Source organism: Ursus americanus, chromosome 31 (genome assembly GCF_024610735.1).
Source record: "Ursus americanus isolate L20-20 chromosome 31, mUrsAme1.1.p, whole genome shotgun sequence".
Taxonomy (NCBI): Eukaryota; Metazoa; Chordata; class Mammalia; order Carnivora; family Ursidae; genus Ursus; species Ursus americanus.
The window spans coordinates 36,483,934-36,499,657 of NC_142157.1; the positions used below are offsets into that span (position 1 = coordinate 36,483,934).

The 15,724-nt window shown below is 53.2% G+C and overlaps 1 protein-coding gene across 5 annotated transcripts in view; it reads left to right on the forward strand.

Annotated features, from left to right (window-relative positions):
* The window catches only part of DIP2C (DIP2 acetate--CoA ligase C (putative)), a 390,975-nt gene that overhangs the window by 245,996 nt on the left and 129,255 nt on the right, over nt 1-15,724 (forward strand). For all 5 annotated transcript variants that reach the window (XM_045812960.2, XM_087857775.1, XM_045812961.2 and 2 more), the window contains 4 exons: nt 1,367-1,576; nt 9,892-10,026; nt 11,640-11,759; nt 12,791-12,988. In XM_045812960.2, the coding sequence (XP_045668916.1) occupies nt 1,367-1,576; nt 9,892-10,026; nt 11,640-11,759; nt 12,791-12,988 (663 nt within the window). The remainder of the gene's footprint in view (nt 1-1,366; nt 1,577-9,891; nt 10,027-11,639; nt 11,760-12,790; nt 12,989-15,724) is intronic.

Genomic DNA, 15,724 nt, shown 5'->3' on the forward strand with positions numbered 1-15,724 from the left:
ATCACAACCAAAAAGATTGAAAGAAGTCTTAGGTCTGAATTTAAAAAACGTGTCAATTTTCTTCTTCTGTAAATTATAATCCCGCTGTTTTACAAAGCAGAGCAGAGGGAGGGAATTTGTCTGGCTCCTACTATTACTGCTGTTTTTCTAACAAATTCCTAACAGACTTTCAAAAATATTCCAGACAGTGCAGGCCATGTCACAATGTTAACAAAGCGTGAGTGTGAATTTCCTTCACAGATATTGTTGTGTTGGAAAGAAAAAAAAAAGAATCCCATGTCTTGATTTAAGACAAATCATCATTTTTCTCATTCTCATTAGATGTTCTTAAGCTACTCGTGGGTTTTTTGTTTTGTTTTATTAATATTTTTTTATTATATTATGTTAGTCACCATACAGTACACCCCTGGTTTCTGATGTAAAGTTCGATGATTCATTAGTTGCGTGTAACACCCAGTGCACCATGCAGTACGTGCCCTCCTTACTACCCATCACCAGCCTATCCCAGCTCGTGGTCTTTTATCCCTCCTGGCATCTCGCATAACTCACAGCAGTAGGACCCGAACTCACTCCTACACGGGTGTTTGAATAATAAGGACACCAATGTTTAATTCTTGAAAATTTCTCTGCTAGGGGAAATCTTATTAAATGAAAATAGTTCCATTAATTTTAATGTAAAAAGTGACATGTTTTATCTAAATCCAAGATGCACAGTTTTCACAGAGAAAACATGAGTGAGAAAATTTTATTAGAAATGAATGTTAAATATATTTAGCTTGCTTATGATATGTAATGTGATGGCGTATCGTCCTCACCAAAGGAGGACCAAAGTCTTGAGCACGTAAGTTGGTGGGAAAGAGATGGGAGTCCTTCTAACTTCTACACCATTGTCCCCGCTGACACCTTACTCTTCGAGGAGGCATATGGTTATCTTCACTCACACAGAATTTAAAAATAAATTATAGCTTGGAGACACGCCCCAGGTCTCAACAAGGGCTACAAACACACTCTGAAACACACGAAAGTTCAACAGCTCTTAGAGAATGCTGCCCCCATCCTTCCCGCTTGCTGTCGGCATGCCTGGAAATACTTACTCCCAAACTGTTGAGTGGAGCAAATTGGTGAGTATGTCTTTGAGATTGTAATATCAAAAACAAACAAACAATTTTTGTGGCATATTTATTGAAGGTGTTCTGGATGAAAAGTTCATTATACTAAAAAATAATTCATTATCTGAGATGTGGTGTAACTTCTCCAGAGTGTTCACACGAAAGCTGTTGGGCGGTGAGCGCGTGTGGCGGGTCTTTGCGACGTTCGACGCGGGTGTGTTCCTTGCTGGTGCTCACAGATCTCCTCCCTTTCACAGACACCTCTTCGGGCTCAGAAGACGAAGGCTCGGTGCAGGGTGACTCCCAGGGGACCCCCACCTCCAGCCAGGGCAGCATCAACATGGAGCACTGGATCAGCCAGGCCATCCATGGTTCCACCACGTCCACAACCTCTTCCTCCTCCACCCAGAGCGGGGGGAGCGGCGCCGCCCACAGGCTGGCCGACGTCATGGCCCAGACGCACATAGGTGAGTGCCCTACTCCCCTTGGCAGGCGGGGCGCCGTTTAGGAGCTGTGCCCTTGGCATTTACCAGCTCGTCGGTGCGTCTCGGCCGCGGGATCCATTCGAGGGACAGCACAGAGCCCAGCCCCGACTCTTCTGCTGCTTTGCTGCTTTGGTTTTACCGTTTTGTGAAACCTTCGGTTTGGCCGCTTCTCACCGTCCCGATGTGTCTGACGGCTGGGATGCCAGGAGCTTTCTGCTCGTAAAGGAATGCGTGCCTGTTCGCTAGGGTGCCGTGGAACCCTGTGTCCGCGTGTTTTCTCCTCGCACTGAAACGCACGTCCACATGGAGTTGTAATGGTCTGACGAACAAGGCAGGGAATTCTAAAGTGAAGTTGCTCTACTCCGGGTATCATTCGAGGAGGTGGGGGCTTCGGCCACTTCTGCTTTCGCCTGCTCTCTGCCGTGGTGTCTCAAGTTCTTGGCTGGTCCAGGTTCCGTCCGATGTGGGTTCTGTAATGAGGAAGAGCGTCTCTGTTGGAATGGGCACACGGTTAGAAAGCCTTGTCTGAGATGTTTGAAAATAGTGTGAAAAGGAGATTAAGGAGGAGTTACTGGAGTAGAAGAGAGTGCGTTGGACGAGCTGCTGGAATTGTGGGCAAGTGAGGAGCCTGTTTCTCTGCCCGCCCCGTGCCTGACGCTCCTTATGCCCAGACACGAGTCCTTGTCTGGTGTGCACGGGGCAAGTACGACGGCCCGATCTCAGCTCGCCCGTTTCAGCGATGGATTAAGACTTTTGAGCTTCCCAGTAAAAACCTTTCACAGACTGAATTACTTGCTTTGAATGTGGTGCCAGGAGAGTTCAGGATGCTCCCCGTTCAAACCACAACGTGGACGCGGGTCACCTTGCCACAGGACACACACCCCTCCCGGTGCTCCGCCAGACCTCATGTCTGCAGAAGTCCCAAATTTAGAAAACAGGTAAAGATCGTGAATTAAGTACCATGCAAACATCTCAGACTCAGGTTTTCGTTTCTAGATTATTATCTACTTGAGAGAGTTCAAAGAAACTCAGACCACTTTTTTTTAGGACTTCGCCCCAAAAGCGCTCACTTGAATGCAGTTGAAGTTAAATGCATCAGCTTTTAGCTTTGCTGATACAAGTATCAGAGGTGAGCTTTTTTCTCCTGCAGAAACTAGTCTAGTCTCCGTTCCCACACAAACGTGCTGCTGGCGTCTTCAGAAGCCACTTCTTCCTGCTTTGGTTTTTTTAGTGGGAAAAAAAGGGAACAATGATTGCTTTGTACCTCTCAGAGCTGTGGTGAGTAAAAAAGAGAAAATAGGAAAATTCTTATTTTTTGGGTGGTGACAGTCCAATGCTAAGTGGTGTTATCAGAGCTCGGTTTTACACCGCGAGTGACAGCAACACGGCTCCGTGAACACCGAGAACCGCTGTGGAAATCGGAGTACGTTACAGACTACTGAGAGAGGTGTGACGGCGACACAGGTCTGGCTTTGTCTCGCGTGTGGTTCAGAGCCTGGGGCAGCGTCCGCCCGTGCTGTCCGGCACCTGCGTGGAGGGTCAGACGCGCCGCTCGCTCCGGCCCGGGAAGCCAGTGCACGCTGGAATTCTGTTCACTTTTAAGGAAGTCTCAGAATCTTACCAAGAGAAACATATAATTTCAAACAAATTAATCACCTCATCTGGTTCTCCCTTTGTGACGTTTCGTGTGAAATCTGGAGGAAATTATAGCACGGAGGATTAAATTTATCCAGACTATAAAAGGTGGCATGACTCACATACCTCACGTCTCAAGGCAACCTGGGCAGAACCCACCGTGTGTGACACTGCGGTCGTTCCTCATCGGGCACAAAGAGAAGTTCCTAGAATATCTGGAGATTTTCTGTAAATGTGAAAAATTTTGAAAGAAAGCAGAGGCAAGATACAATAAAACAGTGAATAAAGGAGAACGACAGTTCCTCTGGCAAAGCAGCAGAGGGGGAAGCGGAGGACTGGCGGCATCTGAGCTTCTGTCGCGACCACCCGAGGTGTAGGGGATGAGGGTGTGTGTGCGTGTGTGCGCGTGTGGGTGTCTGTTGAGACCATCCGAAGTCGAGGGCACGAAAGCGTGTGTGCACGTGTGTGTGTGCGCGCACAAAGGAATCCGAGCAAACGCACCACCACCCGTACCTCTCACCCGCATCCGCGAGGTGCTTATCCAGAGCGATGGGCGCTGCTTCTGCCCCATCGGGGGAGGGAAGCCCAGGGTCACAGACCGCGGAGGCCAAGAAGAGTCTGCCGCAATGTGCGCTGTTGTACTCTGTTGCTGAAGCGAAATCCCAAGTTCTGTGGTTTTCACAGTGATGACATACATAGGGCCCCCTACGTGCACCCCCATAGTCAGGCCAGCTCCATGTTCGGTGCAAAGACCCTTCCAGGTAGTTCTCCTTCCTTCTGCCCCACTTGCTGTCGGTCTCTCATGGTGTGCGACACAAGGCCTCCACGACCTTCCCGTTCAGAGATGCAACAAAACATGCCCCGTGCCGTCGGCTCCCGCAGGTCAGGCAGGAACGCGAACCCTTCATCGCAGGCCCTCGTTCCAGTGAGAACCGGAATGTTCCGGAATGTTCCAGATCGTTCCTGGGACGTGTTTATTCAAAACCTTGTGCGTGTAACACTCTCGAGACAACTGGAAAAGAGAGGATTAACCGCTCTCAAGTCCTGCATCAACATCAGAAGCCCAGGGGCATCACCCAGAGCAGGAGGACTAGTGGATTGCTTCTAAACTTTAGGAGACAACGTTTCTGAGAAGCATGGCGGGAAACGTGGAGGTGGAAAAATTGGGCGGAAAAGACTAGTATTTTTCTAGGCTGAGAGGTAAGAACAGAGCAGAATACATAACATAGTTTGTGGGGTTAGAATCAGACTGTTCATCCAGCAAATAGACTTTTGCTGGAGCCTCCTGGTCATTTTGTAGCTCTGGGCACGTGGGTGAGGCCGTGTCCCGTCTGCTGGCAGTCCCGTCCGAAACGCCATCTCGTAGGGCTTGCTTTCCCCCGTGTGGGGCGCATTGTCATCAGCGGACATTTGTAGGGGTTGCTGCTGTTGCAGACGGTGTTAGGGTTCACTGATGGGAATGCAGTGTGTGCTGCGTCAGCGAGCCAGTCCTCGTCAGGTGCCCTCCACTGCCCTGGGCAGCCACGCTCCCCACACACGTGTTGCCCGGTGGGCCCGCAGCCTGGCAATTACGTGTTCGTGTCTAGACGCCCCTTTCCCGGGGAATTTATTCTGAGGGCTTGAATGGCCACCATGGTGATAAATTCCCCCATTTATTTATGTGTAATCATCCGAAATATTAAATTCGCTTGCAATCTCTATATTGGTACTTTTCAAACATTTATAGTCTTAAAACATCAGATACTTACCGAGGACAGTGATGTTGGTGAAGCTCACACGCCTGGGGCTGGGGTCTCCCTGCAAAGCTCTAACCCCAAGAGCTCCCCGACTGCCACACGGTCAGCACGCTTTCCCGTCAAAGGGCCGGAGAGTAAATGACATGGGTTCGTGGGCCCCGCGGTGTCTGCTGGGACTGTTCTACTCTGCTCTCAGAGGCATCTGTAAGCAGTGGGTGTGTCCGTGTGGCAATAAAACTTTATTTATAAAGACAGGTGGCAGGCGGCCCCGTGACGCATTGCTGGGCGCCCCCTGCTCAGGGAGCTCTACACCAGGCTACTGGGACAGCCAGCGGGGAAGGTGGACGGTTCTCACCCTGCGTCGTCACATTTAGTTGAGTGGAAAGCTGATATCTGCAGAAATGCTGGGGACAGCGAGCGAACATCACCACCCTTCTGTGTCCATCTGCTTGGGGAGAGTTCTGTAAGCACAGAGGCCTTTCCAGCTCAGACATCGCCCTGTCTCTCGCTGCATCTTCCTGTTTCCTTTTCTGCAGAGGGGTGCTCACTCTTCTGAGGCCCATGCTTTCTCTGATGCTGGTTCCTGGGAGGTCAGCTCTTCCCTCCCAGCTTGGGGTGTCACCGACCGCTCACGGCCTCCTCTCCTGGCCTGCACCACACGCTGGCCCTCCCCTCTCATGGCTCCTGTCCCGCTGTCTCTCCACGTTCTTGCTGACTTCATGCACTCACAAGGTCTTCAAGGCCACCTGCTCTTCACTGACACGTAGGTCTGCATTTCCCACCGTGAAATCCCTCGCAGCCCCCATTTCAGAGCGCCTCCGACACTGCACACGGTCCCCCGTACCCCGGGACTAGCCTGTCGAAGAGGCTGTCGTCCCAGGAGCAGGCTCGAGACCTGAGCATCCGTGGCTCCTTGTTCCCATGACCCACGTGCATCCACGTTCTGGGTGTTCGGCTGCCGCACGTGTTGCAAGCCTTGTTCCTCTCCGTGACTGCTTCCAGGCCCCCACCTCCAGGCCCCTGCCTCCCATCCGGACTGTTTCAGCCCCTGATGCCCTCATGTCCTTGCCTTTCGTGCTGTTCGGAGCCCTGCTGCTCCTTCGGTGCTGTTAGGACACAGGTCTGCTCCTGTCTCTTCCTGCGGTTTCCCCTCAACACTTGCTTATTTGGGCTTTGTACTTAGAGTCAAAGTAATGAGTCTTGGATCCAGAAGTGTCTCACCCCTCCTCCGTCATGCGCCCCGTGCCCCGGGAGCACCTCACCAGCTTGCACACGCTCAGCGTGGAGCACGCCGGAGACACCCATCTGTTTCGTTCTGCTGTTTGCAACATTAAATGCATTTAACTCAGAAAGTAGTAACAGAGTCATTTACAGCTGGTGCACGTGAGTTTCACAGATTCTCTCTTGGGGCTTCTGAGAGGGTCCCCACCCAGCGGGAGAAAAGGCGGAGGGAAGCGCAGGCCTGGGCAGCAGGCCTGAGGGTAAGGACGTCCTAGCCAGGGGGTCGAGGCGCCCTGTCACTTGGTTCCCTCCGCCCGGTGAGGGCTCACCACCCCTTGTTCTGCCGTGGGGAGACTGAGGCCCGGGAACGCTGGCGTGGTGTCAGCAGGACCCGACGGGTGGGACGTAGGAGCACCTGCTCGTCAGAACAGAAGAGAGCTCCTTTCCAGACAACAGCTCAGGTACACTTTGCATTAACAGTGAAGACCTCAGTGTCCCCAGCAGCCCCCCCCCACAGGGTCTGTGGTCTGTGGAGGCTTTGGGACAGTTGGAGCCCATCATCAGGGATTTGAATTTATGGATATAAAAATCAAGAGGCTGTTGTTGGAAGTCGAAGGTTGCTGTTCTGATCTAGCGTGTACTTCCTGAGACCTGTGTGACCGTCACTGTCCTGTCTTCATGGGATCACACGGCATCCGTGTTTGAGGTCAGACAGCCTGGCAGGCCTCCTGAAGTCAACCCTGACTCAGAACTTGGCCCAGAGAAATGCTGGTGCACAGAACGGCCTCGCCCTCTTGCAGCCACCTCTAGCTGCCGTGTCCGGATGGTCTGCCTGGAACGTGAAAGGCGAGTGTGGATCACCACCGGCAGGAACGGGTTCAGCCGACAGCTGGTGACACTCGGAGCAAGTCCTCTCTGCTGATCAGCTGTGTGGGGAGGAGGGACCCGAGCAGGCAGTGCTCAGGCCAGGCCCCCAGCAGCAGAGCGGATGCTCCGACCCCTCCGAGGGCCAGCTCCTTCCCTCGAGAAGGTCATGTCTGGCCCACCTCCGTGACGTCATTGAGAAACCTGCTTTTCCGCCCGCACCTGGAAGGCGTGTGAGCCGAGCAGCTGGGCACACAGGGTGCTCTGGGGGTAACAGGGATCCCACTTCTTGCTTCCTCGCAATCACCAGTTGTATCAGAATCATTCTTTCCCCAGCGTCCGCACGCAGACCGCACATCATTCCCAGCACAAACCCGATGGGCGGCCACCGATGACATGGCCACAGCGTAACTGAATCACAAGCAAATCTGAATTAAAACCACGACGCAGTGAGCCCCCACCTCGGCTGCTTGTTAAGGGCTGTGGCTGGAGTCTTGCTCATGACGCGTGTGTGTGTGGTGCCTCTTCCCGAGAAATGGGAGACCCCAGCGAGGGCTCCACTTAGCCACAGAGAACCGATCGCCTTTCACTGTGGAGCGAGGTGCATTTGGCAGAAGCAGTCGCAGGTCTGATGAAGACGGTGGAAACAGCCTCCAACATGGAAGAGAGCCCCTGACGCATGTCCCTCGGTGACCGGACAGAGCGGCCTCCCTCGCCCCCCCCCCCCCCCAGAGGTGTTCCTTTCTGAGACCCAGGGAGTTGCCCTCGGGGGCGTGTGAGTCTGCTCAGGCCACTGTCACAGAGCACCCCGGGCTGGGCTTAAACAACAGAGGTTCTCGTCCCACCTCCTGGGGGCTGGGAGTCCGAGGCGCAGGCGTGGGCAGGGCTGGTGTCTCCTGGGCGTGCAGACACCCTCCTGTCCTCGTGTCCTTGCGTGGCCGTCCTTCTGCACGTGTCTGTGTCCCGTCCTCCTTATGAGGACCCCAGTTACGTGGGGTTAGGCTCACCCTAGTGAACCCTGTGGAGACCTGACTGAGGTCCTGGGGGTGAGGATTTGCACGTGACTGGTGAGGGGACACAGCTCGGCTGACACCAGGGCGGATACTCGGAAGAGGGAGGTGAGACGCAGGGAACCCAGCCGTCTGCGGAGGGCCTGTGCCTAGAGCTCTGGTGTTCCCGGGTCTGCGCAGAGACACCGCGGTGACCTTACGCGGAGACGCCACGGCTGCTGCTGCAGGGGCTCTGCTCCCGCCTCGCTCACCCCGTGGTGCAGCCGCGGTCTGTCCTTTAGCAGACGTCTCTGCGCCCAACAGTAACAGCGCTCGGGCGCTTGCCTGTATCGACCACCTTAAGGTCAGTGCTGTCATTATGATCTCCATCGTTCAGAAAAGGAAGCTGAAGCACAGACGGGTGAATAATGGGTCCCGGGGATCAACTATGAGCAGGGAACCGGGCACCAAACCGGGTGACGCTGGCAGCCCCAGCCTCGTGTGCACGTCCTCGTGCCCGCTCAGTCCGCGTGCCTGGGACCGCGCAGGCACGTCGGGATGCGCTGCCCACCCCGGGTTGCTCCCTGTGAAGCTCGCCCGCGGGTCGCGTGACTGCTGCGGCTGCGACCTCACTGCACTGGTGTCCCTTAGTGACACGAGGTCCCCCGTGTAGACGGTTGGTCGCTCCGCACCGTCCATGCAGTCCGTACTTGTGGATCCGCCTGCTTAGAACTGTTTGTCCCCAGCTCCGTGCTCCTGGCCTTCTCGCGGGCAGATGCAGAATGGCTGCACTTTGACCCCCGATGTGCGCGTGGGCCTGCAGAACCCTCACGAGCTACTGCCCAGTGAGCATCGAGACGCTGGGATTAACCGTACAACGCCCGTTGTGAGAACTGGTAGTCTCGTCTGACACGCTGTCCCTCACACCTTCATTAAATACAAAAACTGAGCTGCCCCCGTGTAACTGATGAGCGCGTGACAATCTCGACCGCGGTGGGGAAGGACCGGGGCACGTCTCGCTGAGGGACGCGGCACCGATGCACACTTAAACACGTTTTTTGAACGGTTATTGAGTATCGTGTGCTAAAACAAATAGAGCAGCCGATATTTCCTGAATGCTTATCCTCGATCACAAAACGTCCTAAGAGCCTTATGTAGGGTTAATTCATTTCCTGCACCGCGCAGGGAGCTTGCCATGTCAGTCCCGTTTCGGGGAGGAGGACACTGAGGCATGAGAGGCCGAGACGCGCCCCACGACCTGGGGGGCGTGCAGAGCTGGGTGCAGACCCCAGAATTTGCCTGCAGAGCTCGAGCTCTTTGCTGCCTCTGTTACAACAAGGAAACTACTCTTTCGTGAACAAACACATAACTTACAACATCTCTGTTTCCACAGGCTGTTTGGAAACATTTTAGTTAATGCGACACAGTGATTTATCGGTGTGGCTCCCGCTGTAATTTTATGTCTGGAGGGGAGCCGTCCTTGGTTCCGTTTTGAGCAGCGAAGATCACCTTCAAGATCATCCTTAGTGGGGTGTCTGGGGGCTCAGTCGTTAGGCGTCTGCCTTCAGCTCACGTCATGATCCTGGGGTCCTGGGATCGAGCCCCACATCAGGCTCCTCTGCTGGGAGCCTGCTTCTCCCTCTCCCACTCCCCTGCTGTGTTCCCTCTCTCGCTGCCTCTCTCTCTGTCGAATAAATAAATAAAATCTTTGTGCTGAGACTTGCAGCGGACGTGGGCTCACAATCTGGGTCTTTTCTTGGGACATGGCAGTTTGTGAGACCCCGTGGCTCACTTCGCCTTCAGAATAACTTGGTCATGCTGATCAGAAAACGTGTGATTTGTTTCTTTCTAGAAAATCACTCTGCACCTCCTGACGTGACCACTTACACCTCAGAACACCCAATACAAGTGGAAAGGCCGCAGGGCTCGACGACATCGCGGACGGCGCCCAAGTATGGCAACGCGGAGCTCATGGAGACGGGCGACGGTAGGTCTCCGGGCGGTGGCGACTCCTTCAGAAACCCCCTTCCGTGTGCAGGGCCAGAGGTTTCTTGTGGGTGCACCGTGGACTCTGCCTGTCACGTAGCTCCCACGGAAGGTGGCGGGAGCACGAGAAATGCAAATTATCTCCACGTTGGCCAAGAGTGTTTCCATGTTGGGAAAAATATCGGTGTAGTGGGAATGTAGTCTTGAGAAGAAACAGATGTTTTATAAGATTCTTATGAGCTCGCTAATCGATAACAAATGTTGGTTCAGCAATTAAGAGATTAGCGTGGAAGTGTGAAGCCCGTGAGCAGTTGTTAAAAGGGCAGCGGAAGTGAAACGTAACGTCATTGGCACGTACGGGCTAGCGTGCTGAAGGAGGAGAGTTTTCCCTCCAGATCTGAAAGAATGAGCAGCGGTGGTTACGCCAGCAGCGGGGGCTGTGCTGCGTCCCTCGTTCCTCCATGTGGCCGTGTTCTGACGCCGCTTCTGTCACTCCGCCTGCAGTAGCGGACTTGAACATGAATCTCACGCTGCGTCCTGCTCTCCGTGACCTCGGCCCCTCCCAGGCCGTGGAGGTGATGCGAGATGTGGTTCTCATGAAGGTGGCCAGCGTGGCTGTGGTGTGCCGTCCATCCACTGGGCGCATGTCCCTCGTCATGGTCCACGAGCTGGCCCGGTTTCTGGTGTGACAGCTGTCCCTGGGAGACGTGTGGTGTCCATGTCTCCGAGCACCTTTCCGCGGAATGAGATGTACCGTGGAGGACACGCTTGTTGCCCTTGGGGACGTCTGCAACTTGGTGCCCCTTGCAGTCATTAACGTGGCTTGTTTAAAAATGTTAAACGTGGTGCCTTTTTCAACAATCATTTCATTTATTCAGTTTTCAAAATGATGTCATTCATTGTTATAAATAAGAGCTATGTTATAAAATGGAATTTACTTTCCTCTGTACACAGGAGTATATGCTATATGCTAGTATTCCGTGTCAGGCAGAAAATCGAGTTTAGAGCACATTTTAAATTGTGCTCCGGGATGCATTGCCCAAAAGTGCACTCGGTGGGAGGGCCGCTGGATACCCGTGAGGGGAGGAGACGGGCCCGCCATGGACCTCGAGTGCCCGCGCTTTCGTCAGGAAGCGCAGGGACAGCGCCTGACAGGGGCCTGCCGTCCCGACTTCAACGCGGCCGGCAGACCGCTCTGGCCCCACAGGGGAGCGCTGGTGGTCTCCAGAGACAAGGCCTCAGGGACGGTCTCCCTGCTGTGCCGGCTCTCTGACACCCATTGGAGCGGGGACCCGAGTCTGTGAATGACGAGGGGACAAACCTGTTTAGGGAACAGGAGGTGGGACCGGGCCCAGCCTGGGGTCTGACGCTCCTCCCACCGCCAGGACGGGTGACGATAAAGCGGTCGCGGAGCGTCGTTCCTGGGGCCTCTGCACCCCCCGGGCCTGCTGGCGGAGCGGCCATGCCATGCTGTGCCCCCGGGGGCACGCTCTCGCCGTTGTGGGGTGCCCTGGGTGGCACTCGAGATGGGGCCCCGGCACCAGCGTCACGGCCGCTTGGTCCGCGGTTGAGGTGCTGCCCGTTCCTTCACCTGTCCGTGGTTCTGCCTTCCAGGGGTGCCCGTAAGTAGCCGGGTGTCGGCGAAAATCCAACAGCTCGTCAATACCCTCAAGCGACCGAAGCGGCCGCCGTTACGGGAGTTCTTCGTTGATGACTTCGAGGAACTGCTGGAAGGTGACGGGCCCTTTGCCACCCCGTTATCCCCGTGTCCGCGGGATCCCACAGACCGTCGTGCCGGGCCCTGCTCAGATCAGCAGTCTCGGTCTTCCCCGGGAGACAGGACCCCTATCTGGAGGCTGTAGGCACGCTCCCCCTCTGCAGTTAGGCCGAGTGCGGGCAGGCCGGGCAGGTACCCCGCGCACGTGTCAGGGGGGCCTCGCAGAGTGGGATTTCACCCCGTGAGCCGGGCCCCTGTCAGACGGCACAACGAGCTGTGGCTCACGGCGACGCACTCTCTGGGGAATGCGGAGGGAGTGTGTGAGCGTGTGGCCAGCTCCTTTCCTGCCCCCTGTGCACACTCAAGAGCCTTTGAACAGAAAGTCAAGACAAAGTCGTGCTTATCACATCCAACCCAAAGCCTTATTTTCTTGTTCTTTATACCAAAGTAGGACACAGCCGACTCTCTGGCCAGCAGGTGGGGGTTGTCAGTCAATCTGTGAGGGAGAGAAACCTCCTCCAGTTGCTCGTCTCAACAGAAGAGTCGGGGAGATTGTATTGCATTACGGGGCATTTCTGTCTGTTTTACCCAAGAAAATGTGCTCTGTGCTGGTTATTCAGAGTACGTGTTGCAAATGCAAATTTACAAGTCAGTATTTAAGGGCGATATCATTTAGCAGGATTTGAGCTCCAGAGTCCGGAATCATGAGTGTTTATCAATAACTAACATTTTAAACAGCTGTCGCTATCCCCGACTCCAGGCATGTTAAAATGCACAGTGCCCGCGTCCGTTTACAAACGCATTCAGGTCTCCCTCTGTTCACCACCCCAACTTCGTCTCAGAAAGTGTAAGAATTAAGTGCTTCCTTTCTGTCCCTGAGGCCAGGATTTGGGTCCTGTCTCTGATTCTAGAAAAGCGTGCATGCGTGCTTTCTGTCCACTAGTAAACTTGTGTAAGTGTCCTACTCTCTTTAAAAAGAATAAAAACGGTGATTGCGCTAATAGGGATGTATTTTTCCTGAAAACTCTTTCCGTTCGAATGTATTTAGTTCAACAACCAGATCCGAACCAACCCAAGCCAGAGGGAGCGCAGATGTTGGCCATGCGCGGAGAGCAGCTGGGAGTGGTCACCAACTGGCCCCCATCATTGGAAGCCGCGCTACAGCGATGGGGGACCATCTCCCCGAAGGCCCCGTGCTTGACCACGATGGACACAAACGGGAAGCCCCTGTACATCCTCACTTATGGTAATTCTCTGCGCCTCCTTCACCTTCCCCACACCCGGTGGCCACTTTCAGGCGGGCTGACTCGCACCGCCTTCCATGTCCAGTACAGAAACAAATGGGGCCCTGAAAGGAAATGTTTTAGGAAAAGTATTTAGCTTGAGTATGAAGTTATTACTTGCTAAATGTTTCCTGTGTAAAATCCAGAGATGGGTACAGGAAATCAGTGGGTCATAACCCGAACGAGACGTTGGATTTTACGTTTTGGAATGTGTCTGATATTCTCGAAAGTGGTGCCTTCAGGAGTGATGGGTAGTTGAAGAATTCATGTCTAAACTCTTTGACATGGATCCCTCAGAAAAGACCGTCTCTTTCCAAAGTGATTACGCAAAAAAGCAAGAGAAACAGGCTTTTCTCTAGTTCCTCATTCAGATTCCACTCATACTGGAATCTGTAAACTTTTGGGAACTGTTGACTGTACCAGAGAGATTTCTTTCTCATGTTCCTGGGTAAGGAGCTGTGGAGAAAGCACATGGTCAGGTTGTTTTGCAAAGAAACTGGCTGACTAACTCGAAGTCCAAACCAGCTCGTGTTGGGTCTGCAGGTGTGAGATGAGATGACCTTGTCTAACTTTCAGTTCTGTGTTTGGACCGTAGCGCGCTCGGGCTGGCAGTCGGAACGACACTGATTGCTGCATTGGCAGTCCCGGTGAAGAAGCCGATGTTGTGTTAAATGGTGCAGAGTCCAGCCTTTCGGGGTGCGGGGCCCTGGGAGGTGCCAGCCTGGACTCCGCCATTACCCATGCTCCTCCCCAACAGAGATGGGTTGTGAGATTCACGAGCATGTGTCTCACAGCTCGTCATTTTAGGGCACGTTTGGGTAGTTCTTTTTTTTTTTTTTTTTTCAAGATTTTATTTATTCATTTGAGAGAGAGCGAGCACAAGCAGGGGGAGAAGGAGAGGGAGAAGCAGGCTCTCCACTCAGCAGGGAGCCTGACACCGGCTCCATCCCAGGACCCGAGATCATGACCTGAGCTGAAGGCGGATGCTTCACCGACTGAGCCCCCCAGGTGCCCCATTTTTGGATAATTCTAAGTGCATAATGAGCATTTCACCCAGGATGAAGTTTAAGCTTGGTTTTTTCATTATACTCTTTGGAGACAGGTTTTATTCAGTCAAACAGATGGTGACTTTCCTTCGTGACCCTCCTCTCTTGCCAGGCGCAGCCTGGGAGCTGGTGTGCGGTTGGAATGGCTTCTCCTTAGCTGAGCCGTCCAGGGCCCCCCGCCACCTACGGGGGCTTCTCGGACCCACAGAGCACTCACCTGTCAGCCAGCAAGCGTTCAGTGGGGCGTGCGGGGCCCTGAGTACGCAGCAGCTCAGTGCCAAGGCAGGGCATCGAAGCTGAGACACGATTTCCCGGGCTGGGGGTCTAGTCAGAGGGACAGCCCTCGACTGAGGGAGTGTGAGCAGAGGAGCGCGACTTTCCCTTCTTGTGAGGTTATGATTAACCGAGGTGTGGGATGCAGACCGAAAGTTATCTGAAAATTTGGGACGTGTGTGTCTACACCCCGGCATCACAACTCCTGCATTTAAATCATCTGTATTTTGTTGCATTTTATTCCTCTATACTAAGCATATGCTATGGGTCAATCTTGGTTTTCACTTGTTAAAGGAATGTGAGAAAGCAATGCATTTCCAAAAACAAGATAATAGTTTATCGGATGTAAAAGGGAAGTGTTGGCTAATTCAAGAAAAACCATGGAAAAGTGCTTTATATATAGAAACACTAAAATACGTGAACCTATAGTCATCGGGTGTTGCTGCAAAGACGCCGAGAAAAGTTCATTGAATAACATAGTTCTAGTACCACGTAGCTCCAGACGATTTTCAGTATCGTAGTTCACCTTCAGCTCTCACGTGTAGCTTCCTGCAAAGCCCCGGGTAGCAGAACTCCCGGCTGAGCAACTTGGGATCTTTGACAGGAAATACACGTGGTGGGTAAAGGTTGTAAACAGCCCCGTAGAAACAGCCTTCTGTTCTCCATTTACCCATATAAATAACGTGCACACGGGAGAACCAGGGTATTTCACCATCTTCCATCACTAAGAAGAAATCACGCTAAGGAACTCCTTTCCTTCTCGTGGTTCTCCGCTTCGTCCATTCTCAGTGAGACAGCTGCACGTTCCTCTGCGTTGCTGCAGTGTGCGTTACTACTAGGCAGCTCCCTCCCTCCCTCTTCTTCCTTCTCCCTTCCTCTGTCATCTATGACTTGGCTTTTGCTCCAGATATTTTGAAACATTTAGATGCTTGGCTCGAACAGCACTGGGGAGCCTTTCTCTATCCTTTGTGTTTTGCATTGTTGGCGACGTGTTTCTCGGGCTGTCTCCGCAGTGCGTAGGCGTCCCAGCTGCTGGGCAGCGTGTGAGCTCTGACAGCCCTTCCTCACCCACCTGCCACAGTCCTCAGAGCTACACTCTTCTTACAGGTGCATGCTCCTCACAGAAATCCAATTGGAACTTGAGTATGTAATAAGACATTAGGGACGTCATGTCTACATCTCTCTTCTTTTCCTGTATACATGTGGCTATCTTAGAGTCTCAATATCTGTTTTCCCAGTTCAAATACCAGTTTAACTTGCCAAAATCTGTTGGAACTTCATGTTCAATCCCCACCTTTCAAATATAGAATACAGTATTATTGTTAACTGGTGTTAACCACAGTCACCATCCGATACGTACATCTCATGACTTATAACTGG